Source organism: Eschrichtius robustus, chromosome 12 (assembly GCF_028021215.1).
Source record: "Eschrichtius robustus isolate mEscRob2 chromosome 12, mEscRob2.pri, whole genome shotgun sequence".
Lineage (NCBI taxonomy): Eukaryota > Metazoa > Chordata > Mammalia > Artiodactyla > Eschrichtiidae > Eschrichtius > Eschrichtius robustus.
Genome location: NC_090835.1, coordinates 27,385,143 through 27,412,500, shown reverse-complemented (window position 1 = coordinate 27,412,500; position 27,358 = coordinate 27,385,143). Strand labels below are relative to the sequence as shown.

Here is a 27,358-nt window from a genome sequence, read left to right as displayed (position 1 = left end):
ATAGGGACTTTATTTGCTCTATTTTCTATTGTGTCCTCAGCATATAAATGAGGACTGGCACATAGTAGGTGCTCAGTAAATACTTGCAGAATGAACAAAATCATGAATGAATAAGTCCCTGTCCCACCTCCTTTTTTAGACTCCTCAGTCACACTACATGGATTTCTATTGGATCCCCCACACACTGGAGCTTGTGAAAATCATTTCAATTTCTCTGGGCCTTGGTTATACCATCTGTAAAATGGGATTAATAATAGTTCCCCTACTTACCTTCAAGGATTGTTGTGATCATCAGCTAAAATAATGGAAGTTAAAATGCCTCAAAGGTCATAAATTGCTATACAAACATGAGCCACTATGATTCTTTCCCCCCAAGAAAGAATGTCACTTGGGTAAGTGACAAGCTTTATCACTTCATGACCTTACCTACCTTTGGAACCTACTTTGGAACCAAGAAGAAAAAAGAGGCTTCAGAGAAACCAATGTCAAAATAAAAATGACAAGGTCTTTGCATGGAGATGTGTTTTCTCAAGAGTCCTCTGGTTCCCCACTCACGACCGTCTTCCATTTTAACCAGCTTTACGTCCAGTTCTAACAAGTCGGTTTTCCATCCTCTGGGGGACCAGGAAGGCGGATGAGGGGACTTATTTGCAACAGGTGTGTTGATTAAAGCTATCACTTTTCGAGATACCCTGAGCTTGAGGGAGAAGGCTGCCAAACTGGAGCACCAGACACATATATTCAGCATCCCCTGAGGTCTGGGGCTATGAAGGGCAGAGGCCCCTATACTTTGAGAGGTCCTCAGGGGAGCGGGGCCACTGGGGAAAGACACAGTCACAATGGTGATCCTTGATCATAGGGAAAATGTTCAAGTACTGTCAGTTCCCTATTGAAAAAGGCAGGCAAGGCTGTGCAATGCATTCTAAGCAGGTTTTCAACCAAAATGGTTAAAATAAAAACTGTCCACTGACCAACAAGCTAACTTGTAGTTGTAGATGGAAAATATTCTTTGACTAAACAACTGATGCTATTAGGTAAATGAAACTTTATACCACATGGCTATCTAGTCACCATGGGAAAGACTTTAGGTGACGGAGTTTAATATCTCACAATTACATTGTTTATTTTAAGTGCGGCTTGGACAGACTGATGGCATAGGATGTAGATGTTAGAAAATAATTAAACAAACAACGACTATATAAATGTCTGTATAGTTAACTCCATCCATGTGTGGAAGACATAGTTTGGGAAGAAGCCACTTGGTGGCTTGGAAGAAACAGGACATTTGAATTGTAGCTTGCTCCTCCCAGGATATTGCTGAGCTTGAGGAAAACAAACTCAAATTTTCGGCATCCTAAGCAAGCCCTAATTAGGAATGCAAATCTGCTCTGAACTGAAGGGTCGAATACTCCATCTAAGACAAAGAGATATGCTTTGGGGATTATGCAATGTTTTGAATGACCTGGTAACAGCGCTTCTCTCTCTTAGTGTAGATAATTAAGAGACAAACCTCTAAGGTAACTAAATACTAGTCCCCACAAGGAACTAAACCAATAAACCATGTGCCAAAACCCTCACAGGGCAACAGAGGTCAACTCACAGTCTTCAGAGCTAGAAGAAACTTGAAAGATGATTTTATCCAGTGGTTCTTAAACCTGGCTGCAAGTGAGAAGGATATGGGAAGCTTTAAAGAAAAAACCTGATGCCTAAAAAACAAGAACCAAACAAACAAACAAAACTGATGTCTAGACCCCATACCCAGAGATTCTGCTTTAAGTTGGCAAGCAACCTCAGGCTACTCCTCGTAAAACCTCTCCAGATGTTTCCAATATACAACACCAAGGTCAAGAATCACTGGTTCCCAAACTTGCACCATCTATCAGAATCAGGTGGAGAGCTATTCTAGAAAGAGATTTCCAGGCTTCACCCCAGAACGACTGAATCAGAATCTCTGGAGGCAAGGGGCTGGGAATCTCTATTAAAAAACCCCCACAAAAACAAAGCAAAAAACCCTTGCCAAGTATCACCTCTGCACATTCTGGTTTGGGGACCACTGATTTAATAGGTGATATTCGCTGGTGAAGCTGGTCAACTGACTCTTCAAAACAAAAACAATGAAACAAAACAGCAAACCTTGACCTGTAGCGCTTGCCAGTTTCCGTGGTGTAAATACTCCCTCCATGGCTGAGTCTGAGCTACCAAAGTGCCCTCACTGAAGGCAGAGTTGGAAAGAAATGTACGCAATTGACTTTTGGGAGCCAGTGCTAGCAGGCTCTATATATCAGACTGCGAGCGCGTGAATCTTCACGCTCCCATTTACTCGACATGTGACCTTGACAGCCACTTAACTTCCCTGCACCTCAGTTTCCTCAGCTGTGACACAGGAAGATCATATTACTCCCTTCATAGGGTTGTTGTGAGACGTAAATGATGACTATTCACTCTATGTGAACAATGTACAGATAGTACCTGTGTATTTTGTACTCTTATTTTCTAGAAAATCGTTTATTTGTTAAAACTTATTATAATATTGTCTGTTACAAAAATACTTTAACGAACTTAATTTTAAAGTTTAGCTTTGTCCCAAGCTGTACTAAGTGGTGAAATCATGGTGAAAGAGCACATTTGATGTGCCGATCGTATTTTTTTCTAATACTCACTAAAAATAATCTCTCAGTTATCCAAATAGAGATGTTTCTCTGTGCACTAAAGGAAATCATCTGGCAAATGAGGTAGCGTTTAAGAGCATGGTTTAAGTCTCAGCTCTGCTCCTTACCACCTGTGGGATCCTGAGCAAGTCAACCTCTGTGTGCCACAGTATCCTCAATTTAAAGTGGGATTGTTGTGAAGATTAAATGTAAAGCGCTTTGAACAGCGCCTGGCACACAGTGGCTGCTTTGTAAGGCTTGGTTGCCGTTCCTGTTTCTATGGTATTTGTATATCATCGGTGGGAAATGTACCCCATTTGGGGACATGCTGCATCATCTCCTGCTGCCTCCCTGGAGGGACGAAACTTGGCTCATTGATTCTTGTTCCCTTTCACGTTGACGTAGAGTCCATTTTTTCCTCATCTTCACAATAAATCTGAGCCTGGCTGGCAGGAAGCAGGTTGAACCAATGAACACTGCCAATACTTGACTTTTTGACCTACCCCAAATAATCTGACCTCCTCAATAATTTCAGCCAGATCATTTTTTTCCCCCCAAGTATTTGGCTTTTGTCTACCCGTCGCCTGTTTATATCTCACTGGTGAGATCTCCCCTCTGCTTTGAGGTATAACAGAAAACAGACTTCAGCTACCAGATCTTCGGGTTGAGGACTAGAATTTCCATTTCTATTACCGTTGAAGCCCAGTGCAGGCCAGGGTGGATGTCAGCAAATTCACCACCACCCCCCCCCTCCGCCCCGCTCCGACCCCGTGCAATAGAGCAAAGCACTTGCTCGCCCCTCCCTCAACCCAAGGGCCTTGCTCCTGCTGCTGAAATATCTAGTGAGTGCCAGGTACAGAGCTGAGCATCCCATACATGGGCCATTTCATCCGCACAGCAAGTCTGTGATGTGGCTATTATTCTCTTTATTTTAAGGATGGAGAACCAGCTCAGAGAATTTGAGTAGTTTGCTCCCTGTGAACTGAAAGTTTCTACTTTGGGGCTTGGGAAAACAAATTACTTAACTTCTCTCCTTGCTCCAGGTATGTGACCTTTTTCTCTTCTCTATTATAAGGACTATCTACATGAAGGAGTCGGAGGTCCCCCAATGAGAGGTATTATATAAATTCAAAGCATAATTATTGATTGTACATTCTTTCATTAAACAAACAAAATATATGCTAATGCTAAACTCACTCCAATTTTCCATTTTGCCATCCTTTGAGAAATAAGCCAATAAACCATTACACACTTAGCTTCCTGGGGAAATGAATTTAAATGTTAATATAAATCCTTTTAGAAAAAAAACAAATTTTAACAAATAAGTATTTGAACAAGGAGGGTACTTAATCACGTTCAGAATGAGAAACCCTCAGTACAAGACCGTTGGTGGCTGTTGAGATAAGCTCTCTAAATTTAATATTTTATAATAGACTCACACCTCTTTTGTTAGAAATGGAGAAACAGAATCATTTTCTTTTCTCCTTCATTGGAATATATTTAAATCTCTCCAATTCTATTTTGCTAATAGGCAGGGCAAAGTCTGTCCATAAATGTATCCTGATTTATCACAGGTAATCCCACACTCTGGCATTCATGTGTAGAACTTAACCTCAATTTAAATGTAAATTCTGGGCAACTTTGAGTGCTTTATCTGTGAACTTGGAGAGTGCTCTTCATTAACGAGGTCTGCACTAATTATAAGCAGTTTTGTAAGGTTCCCTTAAAACAATTGCAGAATTGACCCCAAAATGAACAAATTCCGAATTTATTTGTTTAAAAAAAAATACTGGCACCCTTGTGCAAATTTCTAGCTAAGGCCCTGCTCCCAAGGTGTGCACGCAGGAGGGGAAGGGAGCTGGATGATAACAGAATGAAATATACCAGAGAAACCAATGAAAATGGAAATGAAAGTGAACTGCGTTTACCCTCAAAATAGGATCTCTTTTTCCTGTTGAAGGAAACTACAGTTTCCTACCCTCTTCTCATCTCAAAACAATTTTACTGTGAAATATTCCTGGCTTCCTTTCTTCTGGTGATTCTAGTCAGGACTATACAGTTTAGTGGCAACTAATGACAAGGGCACCATCGAAATTCTCACGAAAGCCAAAACACCCCACAAAAACATTTTTCAAATACTCACAGGTACATCCACATATTTGGAAGCTGCCTTCACCTAAGGAGGAAAGAAGAGGATGGAAGTGAGGGTGGTGTTTATGTTTAATTGTTCACAGCTCAATGCTGTATCACCATCAGAGTTAAAACAATATGCTGGCAGACGGAGCTGACCAGGAAACACAGAAAGGTACTAAAAAAATAAAATCTGTTTGCTAATTTTTTTACCCTGTAAGCCAGACCCACTGCTTTGGAGAGAAAGAGAGAGGGGGAGAGGAGAAAGAGGGAGGGAGGGAGAAGGAAAGAGAAAAAGACAGCAAAATTTTTACTGAGATTCTGTAGCTGGTATGGGAGATCTGCATTTTCCTCCCTCCCTTTAAAAGGGAGAAAAATGACTGTAGCTAAACCCAGACCGTTGAGTGGAGGGCTCACCAGTCTAGAAAAGCAGTTAAGCCCACTGTCACTTCTTGTACCTTGGGGTCTTTGTATAATCTTTGTAAAATACAGGTTTGTCCTAATTGAATCTTTGAGTTCTCACTTTCCAGTAACTCTCTTCAAGAGAAGGGGATGTAGCGGGTGGGCACCCTTAACCCAGAGGGAGATGGGTGTCTGTGGGCGGGGGTTGGGAGGGTACCAGAGCCTTTCAAAACTGTCCCAAGGCTGTTGTTATGTCTCCTGGTTTTAAATACTAAAAACCCCAGAAGGGAAGTGCAGGAAGAGGGTATGACATTTATTTTCAGTTCTGGTGGAGGGAGTGTGGTGGAGTACGTACAGTGTTTGAGAGCATGGAATTTGGAGTTAGATCTGGGTTCAAATCCAAGCTCTACGACTTACAAGCTGTGTGACCCTGGGCAAGTGACTTCATCTCTCTGAGCCTCAGTTACCTCATCTGCAAAATGCAGATACCATTAGGTAACTGTTGCAGTGGGTCGATACAAGGGTGAATACACACACAGAGTCCTGGGACACAGCAAGCACAGAATAAATGGGGGCTGAGAGGATCGATTCACAAGCAGATGTGGCGGGGCTCTGGGTCCTGTGAGAAGTCAATAAACAGCTGGGTTTGAGGAATAAAACCTGAGGAGGATGTCTGATATTCTGTGCGTTTCATCTTGACTCGGGTCACACACGTTCCACTTAGCACAGGTAAGACCAAGGGGCTACATTTGGGATCAGAGGAGCGTTTTCAGTTTTGTTGGCAAGTACCAAGACTGCGATGCACACCAAGCACTTAGGATGTCTTTTCACATCTCAGGTGGGCTGCCTCTTGCCACCTGGCTGAGACCAATATTGGGAGTCACTACCTCTACCCCCATGTCTCCCAGGAAAGTATCCAGGGGAGTGTTTTTCCCTGTTGCTATTTTCTCAAAGCCACTTTTCAAAATGTCAAATCTCAAGAAAGAAGTCAGTGAGCCAATGGGTGGGGTGGAAAGAGTCCAGGATTTAGAGTCAAAAGTTCTGTAAGTGATAGAACTAGTTGACCTTGGGATCATCACTTCGAGTCTCTCTGCCTGGGTTTCTCGATTTCTAGAACAAGGTGATACCACTGTGTACTTTGTAGGGCTGAGAGCCTGATCAAGTGACAAAATGTACGGGAAAGTGTTTCATAAACTTTAAAGGGCGGAACACACATCAATTAGTTAATTATTGAGAGGGCAATGCATTCTATCTCCTGGAATCATCGCCAGCACCCAAGATGATTCCTAGAGTCTCCTGTTACAGATTCTCTCAGAACCCTACATTTTTTCCCTTTGCAGCACTGATTGCAATCGCCATTCAGTAATTTTGGTGCCATGTCTGTCTCCCACAGAATGTCATGTCTTGCCCCTAGCTGTCTCCCCAGGGACTCACTTGTTACCCGGCTTAGAAAGGGCACTCAGGGAAAATTTGTAGAAGGAAGGAGAAAAAGCGAGTGACCAGTGCTGGCTTCAGGATGGTTGAGGAATAAACAGACCAGATCGAGAAGCCACTGCCTGAGTTAGTCTGAAGGCCAACAAGGTTGCATATAAAGCTGGATGCTTGCAAAGCTTGGTGAGTGAAGGAAACCACTCCGGGCCATTAAGGGGGGTATGAGGAAAGCTTTCCAGAATTTGCCTAAATAACATTTTACTAAATGATTCTCAACCCGAAATCTTTCCTCTTTATTCCTGTTCTAGAATTTAGTTTGAGCAAGAAGGTGGCTTTCCTTTCAAATCTCCTCTATGTACATTAATATATAACATTTGTATGATGTTTTTCACTTTGCAAAGCACTTTCACATACTGTTTCTTCTCTAAGCCACCCTGTAAAAGGGTGGCTATTAATTGTTTATCTATTCACTATTGAGAACACTAAAACCCACAGAATTTACGAATTTATTTCATCATGATCTGAGCCAGAAGACAGAGAAGCCTGGACTCACATGAGGGTCTCCTGAGCCCCACTTTTTCCTTTTGAACTCCTGATCTTTTCACCAGTGGTAGAAAGTATGAGGAATTTAAGCAACAGTGGTCAGGGCAGGTGCTGACAAAACAATTCTTCTCAGCTACAAATTGCCTCCTTCCCTCTGTAGACTTAGTGCTTGGCAGTTGGTAGGAGTTTTGCTACAGCTGAAATGATCAACCTTTAAACACACCCACTCTTACCACCAACGTGCAGTTTCAACCCAGAAAATGACACCAGCCAAAGTCTATTCCTTTCAAAGCAGTTTGGGAAGATAAGGCAAGCTCTATGTCATGACGAAAACCATCCCCCCTCCTACATGCACTAGCCTTCAGTTTGTTGGTCTTTTTTTAAATCTGGTAACTGCTGACTTGCACTTAGCCTTATTGTTCTTTCTCCCATTCCACAATAACAGGAAAAAACAGCTCAGAGTAAACTGTGGTCCTATTAGGATTGTATCATTTTCTGGTTCTGGCCATTGAACTTGAAGAAAGATGTTGAGGATACAGGGCAGTCTGGAAGTGTCTTCTACAAGAAAAGTAAAGGAGAAGGCATCTTGCCTGGAAAAGGAAGGGCTAACGGCAAACGAAATGAAAACTTTCACATAGTTAATCAAGGACCTTCAATGTTGAAGGGTTGAACTTGGTCACGGTGGTTCTAGAGCATAGAATCAGGATGAATGAGTAACATGATGGGGCCCCAGAAGAAGGTGCGAACAGCTATCTCAGTCCAGCCAGGCACTGGCTATCTCTGGTGATCAAGAACTCCTTGCTGGGGCTTCCCTGGTGGTGCGGTGGTTGAGAGTCCGCCTGTCAATGCAGGGGACACGGGTTCGAGCCCTGGTCCGGGAAGATCCCACATGCCGCGGAGCAACTGAGCCCGTGTGCCGCAACTGCCAGGCCTGCACTCTGGAGCCCGTGAGCCACAACTGCTGAGCCCGCGTGCCACAACTGCTGAGGCCCGCGCGCCTGAAGCCCGTGCTCCGCAACAAGGGAAGCCACCGCAATGAGAGGCCCGCGCACCACAATGAAGAGTGGCCCCCGCTCGCCTCAACTAGAGAGGGCCCGCGCCCAGCAGCGAGGACCCAACACAGCCAAAAATAAATTAATTAATTAAAAAAAAAAAAAAAGAACTCCTTGCTGGAGGAGCTCAAGCAGGAGGTATATAGGATGCTCTGATGTGAGACTTTCCCTATGAGGTGACCTCTAAGGCTGCTTCCTGTTCTCTGTTGCTCATCTCCTAAAGAGGTAGAAAGCTGTCATCAGTTCTGTTTTTGTTTTGTTTTGTTTTGTGTTTTTACAGTATACATGTTGGGATATAGCAGAGTGAATAAACTGACAGAACCAGGATCAGAACTCTGGTCCCTAGAACCCTCTCCTGCCTAATGTCAACAGTGCTACCTTTTTAAGCATCATGTTTCTTTGAAGTATCCAGAGGACTGACTATGTCCTTGGCCAGCTATACTCTAAGTAGAGAGGAAGGACCAGATCCTCCCAACCCACGAGGGGTTTGGAATTATTGCCAAGGGTCAGAAAGTCCAAGCGCACACCAGACACTGTGTCTAGATCAAATAAACAACAGACCTTGTAATCTACACAAGACTATTTCCCATTACATATACATGTTGTTTGGATGAATAAAGTACAAATTTCTTAAAAAGCACAACCTATTTTATAAAATTTTGTCATTATGCATTTTCTCCCATCAAGCGTTGTCAAAAGTGTGTGTGTTTGTGTGTAATTTTCATTTCTTTTTTAACTTTAAAAGAAATCTTCTTGGTGAAGTGGCTAAAAGGATGGGCTGAGGATGGGCAGGGTTAGAAGTCGGGCTTTGCCATTTTCTAGCTTGGTGACTTTGACCAAGTTAATTAACTTCTGAGCCTCCTCTGCAAATGGGACAATTATAATGTTTCTCAAAGGAATATGGAGAGGACTAAATGAGGTAATCCATCCAAGGGTACAGAACAGAGCTGGGGACATGGTAAAAGCTACTAAATGTGCCTCTTCTAACCAGCAATATTGGCTGACTGGTGTAGATATAGCATCTGCTTCTTATCCTGGTGGTCACGGGGACAGTTTCACTGCTCACCTCTAGCCCACGGGCAATTTCTTGCCATGAAAAGGATGCTGGAATCTCCTCAGGTTAGCAGTAGGTATCTGAGCTGATTTTCAGTCTGGGAAACTTCCTGCCAATTCCATGAACACCGTATGCACTGGACTTCTCTCCAGAACATTGAGGCAGAAGCAAAGACCTCTGCCCCCTTCCTCAGGCTGCCCAAGCCAGGGCATGAGTGAGAGGGCAGTTCCCCAAGCCAGGGTGCTCTGTATATTCAATCACACATCCCTACTGCTCTCTGGTACAAAGCCAAATGTCCCGGGGCATAGGAGAGAAGGCTGCGGGAGAGGCGTTTGCCCCAGACACCTGGGCTGACCTCCTTTTTCTGCAGGGACTCAATAGCCCTCACGGGAGAGACAAGAACTTTAACTTCAGCCAGACTTCACTTCCTGAGTCTCCCTGCTTTCTCACCATCCCCTCTGGTGGGACAAAGAATGTCCCTTCTCTAGCAGTATCCATGAACATCCCACCCCCACCCCTCGACCAGACAGAGCCAGTTCTGGGAAGGCAGGTTCAAAAAAGAGACACAAACTCCGAGAGTCTGATGGAGACCAAGGGTGAAGGTGGGAAGATCAGCTGTCAGTGAGCAACCTGTTCACATTTTCATAGGCCTGCAGCAAAGACCAAGTCTTAGGTCCAAGGCACTGAATTAGGGATTGTAGGTAAAGGCAATCGCTCCTTGATTTCTAGTCCCTTCCTTGGACGATGTCTTAATGCACAATCTCTCTAAACACCCAGAATAAGTCATGTCCATCCAACAATTCATAACTGTAAGTTACATTTCTTGAGTGCTTCCGACTTGCCAGGAGATGAGTTAGGAAGATTGAATATGTTATATTTAATCCTCACAACGACCTCTGGAAAAAGGTCCTATTAATAGTCCCATTTTACAGTTGACAAAACTGAGGCTAACAGAACGGAAGCAATTTGGCTTAAAGTCACACAGCTAATAAGTTATAGCTTTGAACCTCCCATCCCTTAAGCTGCCTATTATTCAGTTAAAAAAAAAACCCCAGCAAACCAGTCATATTTAAGTCTTGTTTCTTTGTGTGTGTAGACACAACCTAAAATGGCTTCTCCAGGAAAAATGTCTGAGAGATTTGAATAATTATCTGCACCGACTCAGTCAGGGCAGAAGGTCCAACATAGTTTCTCTGGCTTTGAATGTCCCAGCTAATTACCTCGACCCTCCACCTGACTTAGCGTATGTAGACAGCCTTAATGGTTACTCTATTGAGCTCCTCCATTATTTTTCAGGTGCCCAAAGGTAATCTTTTCATTGAACACTCACCATTCCAGGATTTTCACAATGCTGATGACTAAGGGATTTTCTTCTGCCTGGTCCTAATAAGGGGACCTGAGTTAATCACTGTGTAGCTTTGATAGGGAGCACGGCGGGGGCTTAAACCACTTCTCTTGCTTCATTAGGGGAAAAAGCAACCCAGGTGCAGACCACGAGGACCTCAGGGTTTGTTACTATTAAATCAATGCACGGACAGGAAAAAAAAAGTGGATTAGGCCCTTTTTGCAAACAGAAATCTGGTGGGTAAGACGCAAAGATGGAAGAAAAAAGAAGTCTGAACAGATACCACTGCATTAGTGACTGCCTGAGCTCTCCTTTCTCCCTGTGGTCTCTTAAAAAAAAAAAAAAAAAAAAGACAAAAACCAACCAAGCAAACAATTTATTCTCTGCACAAGCTGACTGCACCCCTGCCTGTTTGACTTCACAAGAACTTGGAGCTGATTTCTCTGTCTTTGCCTACAAACGGCAGAGCACACCACTCTTTCAAGGGGCCGGCAACATTTACTTCAATGTCTGGCTTGTGAAATTTCTGCTGCAAGGATCATGATACTATTTTGCTTCCTTCTCCACTTCCCTAACCCAGGTGATCTTAGAGATCTGGATTTTTTCTTTCTTTCCTTTTTTTTTTTTGAGAGTTGAGGCAGTTTGGTATGTCAACATGCTACTTAGCACCATTATCATCAGTAAAATGATTTTATTTTATTAGTTGAATTTTATCATCTATCACCAGCCTTATGTCTAGAATGTAGGCTCTATGAGGAATCAGAACTTCTCTTTCTCTCCTCACTATCTCCACTGCCTGGTATATAGTAGGGGCTCAATAAAAATGTGTTGACTACCATATATAAAAGAGAGAATCAACAAGGACCTACTGCAGAGTACAGGGAACTCTACTCAACACTCTGTTATGGCCTATATGGGAAAAGAATCTGAAAAAGAATAGATATATGCATATGTATAACTAAATCACTTTGCTGTACACCTGAAACTAACACAGCATTGTAAATCAGCTATACTCCAATATAAAATTAAAAATTAAAAAAAATGTGTTGACAGAATGAACTTCTGAGCATGGTACTCTTTACTCTGTACCCAGGATAAAGGTTTCTAGTGCTTTCTTGAAGCTGTTATTCAAGCTCTAACACTTTTACAGAATCACTTAAGAAAAGCGCGACCAGGCACTATCAATTCAAAAGGAAATGGCTTCTGTTGCTTCTGTGAGATGAGCTTAAAGGGTCTCTTGTGTCCCTACAGTATGAGTACAGCATAGAGGTAAGAGCTCGAGGCCAGGAGTCAGATACCTGGGCTGGCGTCTGGTTTGATCAGCCACCAGTTGTGGGCCAGGTAATTAACTTCTCTAAGCATCAGGTTCCTTCCTGGAAAATAGAGATAATGACAATATTTCCTCCTCGTGGGGTGGTTGTACAGATTATTAATAGAAAAAAGAGATTTCTTAAGGGTTTAACATGTGCAGGACACTATTCTAAGCATTTGACTTGCATTAAATTCATTTAGTCCATGCAAAGCATCAAATGAGTTACTGTATGTGAAAACCTTTGCACAGGGCCTGGCACATAGTACGTATTCAATAAATGTTGCCTATTATTTTTACATTCTCTTTTCCTTTCACATCCAAAGGGGCTGATTTGATAGTTCAGGTTCCAGGGCACAGGTTGAGCTATGTTTCCTAGTGGGTGGGGTTGTTAAACCTTAAATATCTGCACACTGAGGTATGTGGTTCTGTTTCATGGTTAGAAAGCTTCATGATGTCTGTGACTAACCCTGCCATAAGAGGCCTGGCCGTCTTACTTCCCCTCTTCTTTGCTGGCCCGGTACCAGGTTGTGGTCTGGACTCTCTCTCTATTCTATTTGTCCTTGGCTCCTCAGGCCTCAGCTCTTAACAAAGAGATCCCTGGAGACCAGCAGGGCTCCATAGAGTTCTCTGCATTGTAATATGGACCCAAAGCCCACCACACAATGCAGTAGCTTGTTGCCAAAGATGCTTGCCATCAGTTATTTTGCTCCCTGTGTGGGCATGCCACACCCATTGAGAAGTGGGGTCTATTATTCCTCCATCCCCCTTGAGCCTGGGCTGGCCCGTGACTGCCGTGACTAAGAGAATATGATGGAGGTGATGCCATATCAGTCCTGAGCCTAATCTTGGAGAGGGCCAGCAGCTTTGCTTCTTCACCCTTGAAAGCCAGCTGCCACTAAGTGCAGCTGTGCCGAGACTGCCATGCCATCAGAAGCCCAAGGCACGTGGAGAAGCTCAGCTGGATGCGACCCCATATGGGGGAGAAATAGGCACATGGAGACACATCAAGCTATCAGACATTCAGCCCCAGCCCAGCCAAGCAAGTGACCCCTGTCAGTGCAACATGGAACCAAAGAATCCCCTAGCCAAGCTCTTCCCAGATTTCTGACCCACAAAATCGTACACAGAATAAACAGATCGTTTTAAGCCACTAACTTTGCCACAGTGTGTTATGCAGCAATAGATAACCAAGATATTCAAGAAGGTGTCACTTGGTCTCCTACTTCCCCAATTTTATCCATTGCATGTATTTTCCTGGAGGATGCTGTGGGGAGGTGACTGATGGTCTAAGACAGGATTTGGGCATTCCTGGGTCTCCTGGCTATAAAAGGAGACCAGCTGATCTTCACCTGATTCTCAATGATATTTATTGAGCATGTATGTGTGGGGCACTGAGCTAGACACCTCATGTATAACTAACTCAATTAATCATTCCTGTAGAACATTAGAAGGCTCATTTCACCAGCCTGCTTCACAGAAGACGACATTGAGATTCAGAGAGGTTAAGCAACTCTCCAGAGGTAAACCAGTAAGTGGTGGCATTGGTGTCCAAGCCCAGGCCTGGTTATTAAGTGCAGAGTCCTTTCAGGACATCAAGTTGCTGATAATGTGAAAATGATGTGTCATTCTAAAGCTATTTCTTACCTAATAGTCACCTGGGATCTGGGAGAAGGGGAGCCGACTTGTGGGACGTATAGGGACTTTGGGTCAGACAGAGCTTTGCTAGAATTATGCTCCATCACTTACTAGTTAAATGAACTTAAGAAAAAAAATTTTAACCTCCCACAGTTTCTATAATCTCATCTGCAAAATGAGGGTAACAACAATATCTTCTTTAGGAGGTTCGTGTGAAGCTGAACAGGTTGACATCATGTTAAGTGCTCAGTGCAATGCCTGGTATATAGTGAGAGCTCAAGAAGTATTACCTAATATTGTTACTAGTGTTTCAGTCACTTGTCGTTAGCTGCGAGTTAACTGTACCAAGTGTGTTCCCATCTATAGTTTATAGACTAAAAAAAAGGGTTGGCAAACTCTGGCCTGTGGGTCAAATCTAGCCTGCTGCCTGTTTTTGTGCGGCTCACGAGCTAAGAATGGTTTTCACATTTTTAAATGAAGGAAAATCAAAAGAAGAATCATATTTCCTGACATGTGAACATTACAGGAAATTGACATTTCCGTGTCCATCAATAAAGTTTTATTGGAACACAGCCATGCCTATTCATTTACATCTTGTCGATAGCTGCTTTCACGCTACAAGGGAGGAGGCTGAGTCTCTGTGACAGAGACTATGTGGCTTGTAAAGTGAAAAATATTGACTATCTGGCCTCTTTCCAGAAGAAATTTACTGACCTCTGGACTAGAGGAGGAGCCATTGGGGTGGGGGGTAGGGGAAGAATCATAAAATGTAAATTTCTCATCTTAATACGACCATTAACTAGTTGACTGACTACTTGTCTAAACTGTTGGCCTCCTGTCCTTACCTATTATATTAGGGCACAGAGCTAAATGTTTTCCCCTGATTCCTTCCAGAAATATGACTCTTAGATGGTGTATGAGGCAGGTGCTACGAAGGATGTGGAATAGGAAACACTCCCCACACCTTGAAAAGTTTATAAATACTCTAGCAGTAAAACAAAAGGCTATTAATATCTTAGTATTAATAAGAGCTCTGGAAATGAGGCTCCAGGAAAAATTATAGTATCAGGGAAAGGGAAAAAACAATAGAGATAAAGACCATTCACACAGGTACCAGACAATGTAGCAGGGACCAGTGGGTAGACTTGGCGATGAAATATCAGGATTACAATAGGCAGCATGTGCTGCTTATTTACCCTGTGCCAGGCACTGGTTTCACTGTTTCTTATGAACCACCTCCTTTAATATTCCCAGTACCTTCGAGATGCAGCCTCGTCATCTGTACCTCTCTGTGCTGTTGTGAGGATTAATGAAGATGATACACATACAGGGGCAGAATAAAGGACATGGCAAGTCCTCAGTACGTGCTAGCTGCTATTACTACTGTTGGAATTGCACTCCAAAGGAACAGCCTTTCTACCCTACTGGCAAAATCAACTAATTTGCCCTGAGTGCCTACGTTTGCCCATATTTTTCCTCAGCCTCCAGTTTTCATGCTCTCTTTTTTTTTTGTGGCACAAATGGAATGGGCAGGGTTCTGTCTAAATGGACATAGCCCCAATGATAAGCATCGCTCAGGCAAGTAACATGGGAGAAGCACGAGCACATCATTAATCAGCAGAATGGAAACACCCGAAAAAGGACGTGGTCATTTCTAATGGGGATTAGAGGCAGTGAAGGGAAATGGCTGAGAGCACAGACTCTGGGGTTGGACGGTGTAGGGCCAAATTCTAGATCCAACACTTACTAGACAATTTACTTCACTTTTCCATGCCTTACTTTCCTCATCTATAAAATGGGCATAACAGTACTCTTCATAGAGTTGCTGGGTTATTAAGTGAATTTCTAGAATAGTTCCTGGGGCATAGTAAGTAAGGACTATGTGTCAGCTATTAGTATCATTTCTGCTGGAAAATCAAGTTGCTTTAGGTAGTTAGGCTTGTATATTAAGCTTGGTCTGGCACTATCGGACAGCTACAAGTGACTCTTTATATTTAAATAAATGAAAACAAAATGCGATTAAAAATCCAACTTTTTAGTTGAACTAGTCACATTTCAAGTACAGGTGGCTGGTGGCTACCGTATTAGACAGTTCAGATATAGAAAATTTCCATCACTAGAGAAAGTTCTATTGGACAGTGCTGGTCTAGATTCAAGACACATTCGTAAATATAGGTTATTACATTTTTCAGTGATAAGAATGAAGAGGTGTGTCATTCAGTTCCCATGTTAGAACAAGAGATCAGCTGGAAGAAGCAGCAGGGGAAGGAAAAGGACATGGGTGTCAAGAGCCTCGTCTTGTGGATGAAACAAGAACTAAAGGTGGATGGGTTCTATGTAAAGTGACTGGTAATACTGATGTAACTGTAACAGGATGGGGGGTGGAAAGTGGAGAGGGCAAAGTGAGTATCTATTGTACTACAGCAGGGAGGTAAATCATCTCTATGATCGATAAACCAAGAAATTGCAGTATAAGAACAGTACTTAGAGCTAGGAAGATAAAAGCAAACTTGTTTGCAAGGGTCCCTTCTGGGGTAAGGGACTGAGGATGGAAAGGGATGGGACAGAAAACTGTTGCTTTTTAAAAAATAATTATTGTGTTTCTGTACTATTTCACATTTTAACCACGTATGTATATTTCTTTCATAAAAAGTTATTGCAAAAAGAACAAAACAAGTGATAGAGTTTTCAGCATTCTAGCATTTGTGGGAAGAATGTATCTTTTCCAGGGTAACTTCTTCAAGGTTTTTGCTTGACGGAAATCATGATTCTGAGAAGCAAAATGTAGCAAACCACCTCCCCCTCCCCAGTACATAATCTGGATGCTTTAAGTGCATCTTGGGAAGAGGAATAAATTTGTTAAGTGCCAACCAAGGTCCTGATGGCTTGGGGGAGACAGAATGTGCCAGTGGGTGGATGTACTGGGACTGTGTGTGCGAGTGAGCAGTTGAGCAAACCTCGGTGGCTCTTGCTTGGGGCCAAGTAACAATTACAGTGAAAGCCCTTTCCAACAATTTCTGAGCACTGGAGAAAAACACAACCCTTGAAGTAGATCTGGAGTCACAGACAGTGTGACGGATTCCCAGAGCTCTGCCACCAAGAGAGGCTGAAATGTTTTCGATGCTTGCTGAAGATCAAGGGTGTTTCTGGCCAACTGTGAAATGCTGTGCCCGTGTCAGCACCGTGTACATGCTGCATAGATGCACATTCACTGTGAGGCCATCTTCCCTTGCTTTCCTTTTTAGGAGGGCCAGATTTTACAAATACTGTTTTTACAGATGTAGGAACTGTGATACCAAAAATTTTTTATGGGTGGGTGATCAGGTGGTCATTGCTCAGAAAGATAATCTCTGGCTTTCAAAATATGATTCATATTTGAAAGAGTTAAGCATCAAAGTGTTTTAAAATAAAATTTCTCTAAATTGCCTATAAATGGAACCAGGGTTAATTTTTTTTTTTTTCAGATAATAGAAAGAGAATATTGGATTCTAAGTCTGGACTCTCACTACTGTTCCTTCAATGATTGACTGTATGAACTTTGGAACAGCAATTGTTTAGTTTTCTCATAGACAACATAGAAATAATTAATACCTGATATATAGTCATATATAAAAATACGGATGCATTTACCAATGACTAAATGCCTGATTTACACTAACTTATTCAATTCTTTTAAGAACTTGTCTCCTCATTTTACAAATGAAGGAACTGTGTCTCAGAGAGGTTAAGTTTCTTCCCCCAGGGAACACAGCTAAGAAGGGGTAGAGCTAGGATTTGAACCCGAATGGATCTGACTTCAAAAGATTCACTACGGCATTATGCCTTCTCCTACCCTGCCCTACCTTTTTCACAAGATAATTTACCAAAGTCTGAAGATAAAATCCAGACAATAGCTTGTGGATGTACTTTGAAAAGCAAAAAAGAGTTACATTATGATTTTATTCACCGATTACCACAAGACCTCATACGTAATGACTGATGTAACCATCGTTGATATTCTGAAATGACCTCTGAGGACCACTGCAGAGCTTCAGAGGAGCTGGGGAAAGGTGGGAGAGAGCCCAGGCTTTCCTGGAAAGCATCCTTAGGCAAGAACATGAGTTGCAGGGCTGCTGGTTGATTGCACGGCTTCTGTGCATGTTCATAAATATTGATTGTGATTAAACTATTATCATAGTAATGAGGGTAATAATACCTCCTCCAGCCCATCCCACCACACTACTCAAAGTCCCCACCTTTCATTAAACACAGAGCTGCTGGCACTGCTGGGGAGTTGGGCAAGAGGCAGGGAAATGATCTCTATTAAGCAAAAGCGTTCTGTTCCACGCGCTGATTAGGAGCCGCAGCCTCATTAACAAGGAGAATTGTTCTCGTCTCCCGTTGCTCAGGGTACTGTGCTCCGAGACTGGGTCCAGGAAGTGTATGTTCTCATCTCTCTTCTCCCCCCCTGGGGCTTCCGAACAGATGCCTGATTGAAGTAGACCTGTTTTTCTTTCCACTCTCCCTCATTTCTCTCCCAACACTTCATTCCCAGAGAGGATTTCTGCAAGGCTCAAGGGCCCCTCCAAACCTACCCTTTTAATGCTGCTCAGATTTAACAATGGTTGCATGCTTATTATTTGGCTGGCACGAGGCTAAGTGATTTATTAGTAATTAACCCTCACAGAGGGGGGCATGATGATTATCACCATTTACAGATGAGGAGACTGAGGCTCAGAGAGGTTTAGTGACTTCCTGCAAGATAAAAGCTGGCAGCACTGTGAAGTTGGTATGTGAATGTGGGTCTGTTGGACTCCGGGGTTTGTACCCTCTGAAGGATGCTGAGCTGCTCTTCCATTGCCTATTTACACGGCATCCTCTCATTTTAGGAGAAACTCGGAAAGGCAAATTGGAAAGTTTTAATTTTGTAAAATCTCGAAGCAGGCATGAAGGCTTATTTTTATTTGATTATAAGTGGAGTGGGGGGCGGGTGCTTTGCCCACCTCTGGAATTTTTAGGTTTTGCCTTGCCTTATGAACGTCTCTCAACACTAAGAAGCCCGATCGAACGCAAGCTGGAAGAGACCAAGGACCATGTCTTACTCGTGCCCCTGCTTCTGCATGGCCCGGGTGCAAAGCCAATGAGGCTTGTACCGTCATTACTGAACATTAATGTTTCTGCACGAAGGGACCACCTGTCAGCCCTGCTGCCCTCCTCTTCTCCCCACAGCTGCCTCAGACTGAACTCAAGGATATAGATTGTTTACATCACTGTTGTCAGTGACAACTTGTCTCTTGTAGCCAGCCTAGAGTGGAGTGCTACAGAGTGGAGAGGTTTTTTTTTTTTTTCTTCTCCCCCGCTACCCCACTCAGCTCAGGTAAAGAGTGGGGAAAACAAACACATGGATTGGATAGGAGGTCTGGGTTCTGTGACGAAACAAGTGGTTCAAGTCATTTTCCTTCCCTGGCCTCAGTTTATACAGCTGCAAAATGGGGTGGCTAGAATGTATCACAACTTCCCAAACTTCCGGCATCAATACCACCTTCCTGATTTGGGCTATTGCCCATGTGCCATCTGTACTCTATTTACTTATTTACTTCATATTTTCCTTTAAATTGGCTCTCTTTTAAAAATACTTAATTATAAAAAGAAACTTGGTGTCACTACCATACATGGAAACTCAATATCACTCTCAATAAGAGAAGCATAAAAATAAATAGAACTTAAATATTAGGTTGACATTATGGAAAAACCCGAGCGAACTTTTTGGCCAAACCAATACAACGATGTTATTACTTCCTAGGTAGGCAGGGTTGCCTGCGGAGGGTGCGGAGTCTGAGGCGTGCCCACTCTCCCTCTTTCTCTTCATTAGACATGAAGATTTGAAATTTTAGAGAAGTGTGAGAGGAAGATAAGTCCTCAAAGGAAACTTTCTCCTTGATAGAAGGATAAGGAAGAAAATAAAATTTAAAAATAACCCTCTCACAATTTGATTGGTGCTATTTAATACTGAGTTGTTGCCGCATCTAACATTTTCTCAGGTAACGTGTGGTATATATCCCATGCTTGGAAAACACTCAGTGATATGCTAGGAAAAAGGCTGTCAAAAAGAAGGAGGAGGAGAAGGAGAGGAGGAAGGGGAAGAAGGAGAAGCAACAGCCTTGTTTGGCAGAGTTTGCCAATTTCCATGGTGCAAATACTTTGACTCTGGTCGATTTTAAGCTACCAACAGGACATCACTAAATCTGGACGTGAAAAGAGTTGCAAAGAATTGGCTCTGAACAGCAGGTAGGAACTGAGCACGTCACCGGAAACACTGGACCAGAAAATCTCCAAAGTTACTTCTGTTGTATGTACTCTAGATAGTAACTTCCAGATAACAGAGATAAGGTCTTTTTTTTTTTTTTAAAAAGTCTTTCCCCATCTACAGCTCTAGCTCGATAATTTACATAGAGCAGTCATTTAAAACATGGTAGCTGATTAACTGATTCTAATACTCAGTGATATAACCACAGGAACAACCACAATCATAACAATATTAAAACAAGTATTGAATGCTTATCCCATTCCATGTATATAATATTTTTCTCACTTATTTCTAACAATACCACATAATATAGGTCTTATTATTATTCCCAGTTTATAGGTCAGTAAACTAAGGTAAGAAGTCAATTAATCTGTCCAAGATTATACCCCAGTAAGGGGTAGAACTGGAAAAGCAAGTAACCTTGGTGCATGTTGAAATAAACCTGGTTCAATTTAACATATGCTTGGAAAATGGGACCTTCAATTCTGGTAAAACACCTATTTTGATTAATAGAGAGGTATTCTAGAGACTATGTATGCATGCAAAGTTCTTGAAGAATTAAAGTAAAGCATGAAATGCTAAAAGCACGCTAAACTTAACGGAAAATGTCTTTGATGAATCAAATTTTTGAATATGAGAATGTGCTGAAATAGAAGTTGTAAGAGAGTTCTGGTTGATCCTGTTACGGATAATAGTTTGGGTTGCTTAGGAGAAATGATACTATGCTAAGGACTGAACCAGTGAGAAAATTGTTGGTTAAAAGCACTAGGGTCATTTAAACCTTCCGACAGGTTTAAGTTGAAGGAAGGTTAAGAATGGCTATTTATGGGGCCCTCACAACATGGCAGGTACCATGCAAGGCCAATGCTCTCTTTGTATCTATTTGTCCCCTCGACTCCCTGAAGCAGGTATTAGCATCCCCACTCTAGAGGTGAAGAAACTGACGCACAAATGTTCAATAATGTGCTCACATGTCTTTAAGTCTGGGCTTCACAATCACATCTCTCCCTCTACCTTTCTGGTGATAAGCTTCCCACTGCATGTGGCTCGGAGGTCAGGTCAGAATCTCTATCTTTTAATTTCGGAACAATTATTTCCTGTTTGAAGCCGTGTACATGTTCGTTAGGTATTTCTTTCATAGCTGACATTTCTACGACCCTGTAGTTCAGCGCCTCACAGTCTAAAGAAAATACTGTGTCTGTCTTACGTTCATTTTGAATGACATTTATATGTTTGCTAAAGAATATTAAGGGAAATGGTTGACTTTGGATGTTTTTTTTTTTTTTCCTTCTGAAAGCTTCTGAAGCGTTGCCTTGGACAGCAGGTATGTTAATTGTCAGCTGTGTTTTCAAGGCATGAACTGGAAAGAAAGATGATGTCCTACTAGGTGATAAAATTATCTGTCATAGACCCCAAAGTGGATGTCAAGTTCTGAAAAACTGGGGAGCGGCTGATGAAAGAAGTCTGTAGAAGACGTGGCAGATCAGTGCTTTATAGTTCTTGAGCGTTTCAGGGTTCGGTGTTTTTGTTTGGTCCATGTGAACAAAATACATTAGACGACATAAGTCTTGCCTTCCACTGGTGGCTCGAAGCTTCAAAATTAGAAGACCACAAACCCAACTCCAGCTTGTAGCAGGTAGCTGGTCTGTCTATGACCTCTCTTAACTTCTCCATTGGGATCAATTTTCATAATGTCCCCATGTAAACCCTTAACTTCCATAACCATGGGCAAGGTCCTTCATGACCAGGCTCCAGACTAGCTCCTTAACTCCATCTCTGTCATTTTCCTCCTTTTCCTCTGGCCTTGCCCTGAGTCGCAATGAACTGCCCATTTCCAGAATGTACTAGACCTTCCCTTTCTTCTCCAAGTCTTGGTACCTTGGAACATTCTTTGTTTTCTTCTTTGCCAGGTGAAATTTTACTCATCTGTTAGATCTCAGCTCAAATGCCTTTCCTCCATGTCCTCCCAGATGAGGTTGGGTCCCTTTGGGCTATGGTTCCACTGCATCAGCTACTTCTCTCTTTCTGAATAATTGCCATGCTTGTAAATTACTTGATGAGAATATGTCTCCCTCATGAGAATGTACAATAAAAGGCATTGTCCCTCTCATTCAGTGCTAAGATTCCAGTGCCCAGCAAATAGTAGGAACTCCACAAACACGTGTTGAACAGAGTAGCATAAAATGAAAGATTACGTGGAAAGCGTAAAGGAAGTGGGGAGATTCTGGATGTCTACTCCTTTAGTTTTACTGCAAAACTGATTGGCTGGTGGGTAAATTATAAAATATTTTTGCTGGTAAGATGTGAAAAATAGATGATTCTTTCCCTCAGGAATGATCACAGTTAGTGGATGGTTCTGGGAAGAGTCACTAATTGACTTCATCTCTGGGTTTCTGGGCTTCTATGAGGACTAACATTCTGGCGACAATAAAGCAGTAAATCTAAGGTGGAATCTCAGAAGCTGTGTGACTTTGGACACATTACTCAACTTCCCTCATCTGTAAAATGGGGATAATCATCATATCTATTACACAGGCTGCTTGTGAGGATCTGATGAGAAAATGCATGTAAATCACTTAGCACAGTACCTGGCACATAGTATGTTCAATAAATGTAAGTGTTTACTACCATGGTTGGTGCTTCTGTCCAAGGCAGCCACCTCCACTCTGAACTGTAGAAGCCAAATGACTTGAATCACATGATTTCAGCATCTGATAATTTGATGAGGTTACCCTCTGAGGGTGAACCAAGACCTCTCTGTCTACACCGCCATCACCAGCCCACACTATAAAAAAGCCATTTCTCCCATGCTGGGCATTCCCTGAGGCCACAGCAAAAATGGAACACCATCAGAAATAACACTAACAAATCACTATCAACACCCACCCGACTCTACCATTTGAACTGCTTCCTGACCAAAATGTTCTGTGGACAGAAGTGAATTCCCTTGATCCAGTTCTGGCTTTTGACCAAGGTGGCAGTCTTGTTCTCTGGCCTGTCATCAAGAGCTCTGCACCGGGACTTCCCTGGAAGTCCAGTGGTTAAGACTTCGCCTTCCAATGCAGGGGGTGCGGGTTTGATCCCTGGTCGGGGAGCTAAGATCCCACATGCCTCCCAGCCAAAAAACTAAAACATAAAACAGAAGCAATATTGTAACGAATTCAATAAAGACTTTCAAAATGGTCCACATAAATAAAAATCTTAAAAAAAAAAAAAGAGCTCTGCACCAAAGCAGTCCGTGCTGCTTGATCTACACTGACACCAGCCCTGGTCTCGGATTCTAGTAGGAAAAGAAGCATGTCTACTTCATTTCATTTCTAAGTGGCAGAACAATTAAAATGCTGGCAAAAAGAAAAAAAAAAGGGTGAATGAGTGTAATTTGAGACCTAGGAGAACGGACAGACCATGGGATTTGGGTCCCTGACAGCCCTAACATGGGTTTTATTCTTCCTGAACCGAGTGGCTTCCACGCTATGTTGTGACCATCTCAAATGGATGTGGATGATGGAGGGATCTTAGGTAAATTCTAGGGGGCTTCAGGGAATTCGATGTAATTGTTCTATCTGCTAGGGGCAGATAGAGCATCCTCCCACATTTTCACTTTTTTTTGGAGGCTCCAGAGTTTAGAGGGAGATAGGAGGCTACTCGAGCTGGAGGCCTTTCCCTCTTGGAGCCTCAGTTCCATCATCTGCAGGAGAGCCTTGTTGGAGTGGGATTACTCAGAGGATTCAACGAGAAAAAATATATTTAAAGCACTTAGCCCAGTGCCAGGCACTTAGCAAGTGCTTAAAGGATAGGAGCTGAAGCTCTTGTAGCTATTTTGCACTTCTGAATTCATCTAACATAGCCACTGAGGGGAACTAAAAGCCAAAGGGTGGTCCCGTGTTCCAGGTCACACCACTCCTTGAGGAGGGGCAGAGCTGGGGTCCTGTTCCAGGTCTCCCCACACCACGATGCCTTTTTTCACGGTATCCCACCGACTCTCAGGACTCATTCAGCTCAGCTGAGCTCTTGATACATCACGGTTCTCGAGCCTTCCACCTTTGCCTCCTCCAATTGAATCTTTACCCTCAACGTCCACTCAATCCCTAAATCCCGTTCGTGCTCCTTTCAAAATGGTCTGCAAAAATGCCTCCTGCTTTCCTGCCACACGGCCACTGTAGCTGCTGTTCTGTCCAGAAGGTTCTCCCCTCCTCTTTACCAATGGCTGGCCCCTTTAAGTTTCGGCCCCCACGTCTCCTCCTTGGAGAGACCATCCAGGACCATCGTGGCTGAAGGAACGCGGCGCCCCACCCACTCCCTTCTCTCTGTCTCTAGTTTGTGGTCTGTACTGCAGTGTCTGACTCTACAATTTTCTTTCCTTTTTAATTCCGTCTCCTTTCCTAAATGTAAGCTCCAAAAGGACAGAGAATACATCGCCCTTGCTCACTGCTGGGTCTCTAGCACCTGGCACAATCCACAACCCATAGGTGCTTGGTAAATATATGTTGGGTGAATGAATGAACGAACGAACAAACAGATTCCAGAAACAGCGTATTTGGTAACACCTGGATAGGACCGAGGAAAGGATTTAAACTTGCTGGGAGGGCGACCTGGACACCTGCTTGTCCCCCCTTCTTGGCCTCCTAAAAGAACAGTGCGAGACTACCCACAAAGACAGGGACTCTTCCAAGCACGCAACCCACACAGAAGCACGTCTTGCAGTTGGGGGGGTGGGGGGAATGGGCGGATAGTTGCTAATTGTGACTTCCAACTGCGCTGATCTTTCAAAAGTTCGAAAGGCGAAAGGCGAACCTCCCTAAATCCCAGGCTGCTACTGCTGCTGGAGCTGGGGATGGAGGAGAGGAGGGGTGCGCTTGGGCGCCTCTCGGGCTGGCACGGAGAAGCCACATCTCCTCCTCCCTCCTCCCCCCCAGCTCCTCTCCAAGAGAGGAAGCAATGCAGATGGAGACGAGAAATAAATATTCCTGCCTGCTCTGTGCCACTGCAGACGTTTTCCAAAATGTCTGGCTTGGACCACGAAATCAAGCCCACCCAGGAAAGGAGGCGCTCAGCAGGAGAAAGAGGGGGAAAGGGTGGCATATTTGTCAGTACTTGTCAGCTTTCTGGGGGGCAGAGCACACGGCTCAGACTTGGCAGCCCCGCTGAGGTGGGGACATGGTAAGTGCACAGTAATACTTGAAGAATTGAATCAGAAATGGGAGCGGAGTGAAGGAGATCCTGCCAGCGTGTTGGCACCATCTCTATGCCTTTGTCCGGGGTCCCAGGACCCACAGCTGGTTCTCTCATCCTTGATTTCAAGGCTCTTTCCGCAATACCTGCTGCTTCCGCTCTCCCCTTACACCTCCACCCCTCTCCGGGGTAATTAATACCACTGGGCTGCAGGAAGTCTTCAAAGGCCCTTTAGAATTTGGGCAGGAGCTCCGGATCCACGTGTGGAGAAGTTCCTGCCATCTCTCAGCAGGGCTCGCCTTCTCCAACGCTGGAACACCAGCAGGGATGAGAACACAGGCTGCAAATGATAAGTGGGTGCTTTTGGCCTTGGGGGAGCCAAGTACGTGGGAGAAGTGTCACTAAGGAAGGGAAGTCACAGGCCCAGCAACAGCCCCGAAGTGTTCCGTGGTTATGGGGACTTCACGAGGCAGGCTGTGCGGCTGTAAAATGTCTCCGAAAAGGGAGATGAGAGGATGAGAATTTCGGCTTGAAAACTCCTGCATGGGCTACGCTAGGTCTTCTTTGTTTCTAATCCTCCCGTGAGAATCTCCCTGGCCCCATGTCCTTGATATCGCCGCCCCCCGCTGCCACCTTTCACTAGTTCCCTTGGAAGGTCGGGAATTAGGGTGGGCCCTTGGCGGATTGAATTCTGCTCGAGAAAGAGCAGAGGGGCTTTTCTGGTTTGCACTGGTTCAAATCCAGTGCAGTAAAAACAGTTGCTCAAAATGAAGACTCAAAGAAAGTGGTATCTTTTGTGGGTGTCAGGGGAAAGTTTTCCAGAAAAGCTGCCTTTAATTCTGCCTCTTTTTTACCATTTCCATGACTTCACTGAGGAATGAAAGATTTTCTAATATTTCCCACTCATGTGCCCTGAATCCTTCTTTATGAATCTTCCCCACTCATTTGCCCATCTGCCTTCTAGTGACAGGCAATTGCCAGCTGAATCCCACTCTCTCCAGGAAGCTGTTCAGTGGTGGGGAGAAGCTGGCAGAAGACCTGGGTTCCTGTCCCCATTCTTCCCATTCCTGTGTGACCTTAGACAGATTACTCCCCCTCTCTGTCCCTTGTTTTTTTTTTTGTTTGTCAAAGAAGTGGGTTGGATACGTTTCCTTTCAGCTCTGACACATTACGGGTGGTTCTACTGAGTGAATCAAATAGAATTCCTATTGTCACCATCCTCTTCCCACCCCACCTTTGCCAATAAATTCCGGAGACCAAGGCCATCACACTTCCAGGATTGAGTTCAATCCTTATAGTTGGGAAGGTCAGAGCTGTATAGCAAAACAAGCTGGGCATGTAGATAATGTGCATACACATACAATCTAAAAACTGTTTTGAATGTTTTCTGTCTACATTTCCCTTAATTCCCAGGAAATCTAACGTGTGGGTTAGGGAAAGACCAAAGTAGGGGTATATTTGGGAAGAACTTATGTGCATGGCATGTATGTTTGCATTGTATAATAATTATCTTAGTTATCTTTTATTAATAATAGCTGCTGGGACTTCCCTGGTGGTACAGTGGTTAAGAATCAGCCTGCCAATGCAGGGGACATGGGTTCGAGCCCTGGTCCGGGAAGATCCCACATGCCACGGAGCAGCTAAGTCCGTGTGCCACAACTACTGAGCCTGCGCTCTGGAGCCCGCAAGCCACAACTATGGAACCTCAGTGCCACAACTACAGAAACTCAGTGCCACAACTGATGAAGCCTGCGTGCCTAGAGCCCATGCTCTGCAACAAAGAGAGGCCACCACAATGAGAAGCCCACGCACCGCAGCGAAGAGTGGCCCCCTCTCGCCGCAACTAGAGAAAGCCCACGTGCAGCAATGAAGACCCAATGCAGCCAAAAATTAAAAAAAAAAAAAAAAAAAAGCTGCCATTTATTGAGGACCATGCTAAGCTCTTCCACTCTCATTATTATCCTCACAATAGCTCATCAAGGAAGATATTATCTACTCCCCACTCCTATACAACATTGGTAGTTGACCACAAGTAACACACATATACATAAACCAAAAACAAAAGGACACAGTGGCATGCCTCCTACAAACCAAAATCAAAACCAAACTCAGGCTCAGAGAGGATGAGTCACCTCTCTGGATCACACAGCTGGTTAAGATAGGTAATGGGATTTGAACCCGGTTCTGCTGGATTCCAAAGATGATCATGTGCTACTCCCTGGCCCGTGCTGGGCTTTGCCTTGGCGTTCAATGCCTCTCTAGGAGAGTCTTCATCTCCTAGAACAGATGTTTTAAAGACCCATAGATAGTAAGGCTGCTTTAAAGACCCATAGATAGTGGGTCCTAAA

The 27,358-nt window shown here is 43.6% G+C and overlaps 1 protein-coding gene across 4 annotated transcripts in view; it reads right to left on the bottom strand.

Moving 5' to 3' along the window:
• CADPS (calcium dependent secretion activator) overlaps positions 1–27,358 on the bottom strand; it is a 483,330-nt gene that overhangs the window by 41,512 nt on the left and 414,460 nt on the right. For all 4 annotated transcript variants that reach the window (XM_068557631.1, XM_068557633.1, XM_068557634.1 and 1 more), the window contains one exon: positions 4,792–4,824. In XM_068557631.1, the coding sequence (XP_068413732.1) occupies positions 4,792–4,824 (33 nt within the window). The remainder of the gene's footprint in view (positions 1–4,791; positions 4,825–27,358) is intronic.